The following is a 2,205-nucleotide window of genomic DNA, read 5'->3' as shown; positions in this document are numbered from 1 at the left end:
GGGCGCGGCGGGGTACCGGGATCTCTCCAGCACAGGCAGTGCGGTGACACACGGCCCACCAAGGGGGACCTGGGACTAGCCGATCCCAGGGCCGGCCGCAGGAAGGCGGGGTCTCCATCGCCCCCCTGCTGTCGCGGGCTCCCCTCGGCTCCACACAGCCCCCCTCCAGCCTCGCCACACCAGGCACACATTCACCAGCAGGCTTCTGCAGTGCCCTCCGTCCTCCCACGTCGACCACTGGCCGCAGCCGATCCCCACCGGCTCTACACAGCCTCCCGCCAGTCTCAGGGCATCATGCACACTCACCATTGTAGCTTGACTACTGCGGCGTCAGCGTCCTCCCGGTGGATGGCCCAGCTCCAGCCAGACACAGGGCAAACGGATGCCACAGGGCCCAGCGACAGGCTACACCGGAAGAGACCCAGCCTGAGGAGGATTCCAAGATCCTGGACTTCAGAAACATAGCCCGCCCCCTCCATCCTGTCTAAACGTCTGATTGGAAGGTCTCACCACCTTGCTGCTGATTGGATGACGTTCAGGTCCCGCCCCATCAGGCCCCAGCACTACCCTATGGGCTGAAATGACAAGTTCTTAGTACAGCTGTAGTACAGCTGACTCTAAATAGGGAACATTCGCATTTAATATTGTATATAAGGTCAGATCCATTTATGATCATATATCTGTATATTATTTGCAATAGAGAAGAGCTTTGGGACCATTTTCCCCCCTGAGCTCCGTTCTTGAATTCTAAATTTTAAAAAGGGAAAAGAAAATACGCTGAATCAGCAATACTCAATATGGAAAGTGGGAGTCATACTCAAGTGTTGCTTAATTTAAAATTTTCTACTATTCATATTAAAATTAAAAAAGAAGGGAGTGATTGTAATAAAACCCAGTATATCCAAACATATCAACATATGTAGAATTCTTGTTACACACATTGTGTATATATACATACATACACACACACACACACACATAATACATTTCTGGTACTGTACTAAATCATCAAAATTCGAGTTTTTAGCAGGTTTGAGTTCAGGTCTGTCACCATCCTCTTCTGAGAGCCATAACTTTCCTGACCTCAAGAAGGGGGAGTCAAGGTGCCTGACAATCTCTCTCATTTATGTCAGAAGTGAAGAAATACAGTTTCCTGCCAATATTCTTTTAGGTCCCAGTGAATGGGAGTAACCGTGACCTAAAACAGATCAGGGGGCTTCAAACAGGAGGTGTTAAAAGGTAAGCACATGATGAGAGAAGCCTATCTCTTGAGCCCTCCACAGCCTTGGTTGTGGTGTAAATACATTACAGGCAAAGCTACCACCCCCCTTTTTAGTTTGGCCTGGGACCTAATGGTAAGCCTGCAGAAGCTGGTTTCCATTGGCAACAAGCAGTGTACACTTAAGTACCCAGCCACATGCACACATGTCTACAAATGTTCTGTTTAATCAACACCATCTAGCAATAGATCATCCAGCTCTAATTAGTGGGAAAGGAAACTAATACATAGACAGATAGAAGCTACCATTTTCTAGGTAACTTATGATTAAGATGTCATTAAGTTATGGTATCATGCATGTAAGTGTGCATTACTTTTCTGTCTCTGGGTAACAAACCACTCCAAAACTTAGTAGTTGGTGATGAGGCAGCTCCTCAGTTGAGGTTCAGTTGGACTCCATCGGGTGCACCTGGTCAGCTGATGGGTGTCAGATGGTGCAGCCCCAGGGGAGTGAGCAGTTTCATCTTTACTCTCACTGCTCCCATGATGCCTCACCTTTCCACCTTCCCAGTGTAGTCTTGTTCTCAGAAATGAGGAGGTCTGGGGAGAAATTAAAAAAGGCCCTGACAGCTTAGGTGTCAGACTAATAATTCCATAGAAACCAGGTTAAGTGAGCCATGGCAGGAAGAGACCAACTCAGTTCAACATACAGAAACAGATACACCTTTTGATGGGATCTACAGAAAAATCACATGGCCTGAGTCTCGGAAACAGGAGGAATCAAGACCTGCTGACACTTTTGCATTTAGTATCATTATGCATCTTCTTATCAATAAGGTTCATGGAATCATTCCAAGTTACGGAATTTACCCAAGTGAGGCTAGGATTTCACAAGACTTTCTGAGTTCCAAAGCCCAGACGCTTACCCGAGAATGTGTGAGCACCCATTTCTTATGGTCCTTTTAGGACTTGAATGTAACACGGAT

The 2,205-nt window shown here is 47.1% G+C and overlaps 1 protein-coding gene across 1 annotated transcript in view; it reads right to left on the bottom strand.

Annotated features, from left to right (window-relative positions):
* Positions 1 to 479, bottom strand: part of LOC116094902 (zinc finger protein 883-like) — a 19,077-nt gene extending 18,598 nt beyond the window's left edge. The window contains exon 1 of the mRNA XM_031376290.1: positions 307 to 479. Within this exon, the coding sequence (XP_031232150.1) occupies positions 307 to 479 (173 nt within the window). The remainder of the gene's footprint in view (positions 1 to 306) is intronic.
* Between the last annotated feature and the right edge of the window lie 1,726 nt (positions 480 to 2,205).

Source organism: Mastomys coucha, unplaced genomic scaffold, assembly GCF_008632895.1.
Source record: "Mastomys coucha isolate ucsf_1 unplaced genomic scaffold, UCSF_Mcou_1 pScaffold17, whole genome shotgun sequence".
Lineage (NCBI taxonomy): Eukaryota > Metazoa > Chordata > Mammalia > Rodentia > Muridae > Mastomys > Mastomys coucha.
The sequence above is the reverse complement of the archived record's forward strand: the minus strand, read 5'-3'. Positions and strand labels throughout refer to the sequence as shown.